At 46.6% G+C, this 356-nt stretch overlaps 1 protein-coding gene across 1 annotated transcript in view; it reads right to left on the bottom strand.

Moving 5' to 3' along the window:
• Positions 1-167, bottom strand: part of TOX (thymocyte selection-associated high mobility group box) — a 327,015-nt gene extending 326,848 nt beyond the window's left edge. The window contains exon 1 of the mRNA XM_008566948.1: positions 60-167. Coding sequence (XP_008565170.1) covers positions 60-161 — 102 coding nt within the window. The 5' untranslated portion in view covers positions 162-167. The remainder of the gene's footprint in view (positions 1-59) is intronic.
• Between the last annotated feature and the right edge of the window lie 189 nt (positions 168-356).

Below are 356 nucleotides of genomic sequence, written 5' to 3' on the forward strand. Positions count from 1 at the left end.
TGCCCCCCTCCCGGGATCCAGCAGCCAGAACAGGGTGGAAACAAAAGCAGAGCGTTCACCTTGTTGCAATAGTAGGGGTCCAGGCAGGGAGAAGGTCCCAGACAGGGAGCGTCGGGCGCAGCGGCGGGCTGGGCTGGAGGCGGATAAAATCTTACGTCCATTTCACTCTCACATCAAGCAACTCCCTTTCTTTTCCTTTTGTAAAAAAAGTGTTCAGCAAAACAAGCTTGGACGGAACAGAGAGAGGTGTCTGGGCTCAGGAGTAAAAGAAACACCTTCCTTCCCTCACATCCGTTTGTGGTTTGTTTAAGAAGAAGAGAAAAAAAAAAAAAAAAAAAAAAAAAAAAAAAAAAAAA

The sequence above is a fragment of the Galeopterus variegatus genome, unplaced genomic scaffold (assembly GCF_000696425.1).
Source record: "Galeopterus variegatus unplaced genomic scaffold, G_variegatus-3.0.2 Scaffold280, whole genome shotgun sequence".
Lineage (NCBI taxonomy): Eukaryota > Metazoa > Chordata > Mammalia > Dermoptera > Cynocephalidae > Galeopterus > Galeopterus variegatus.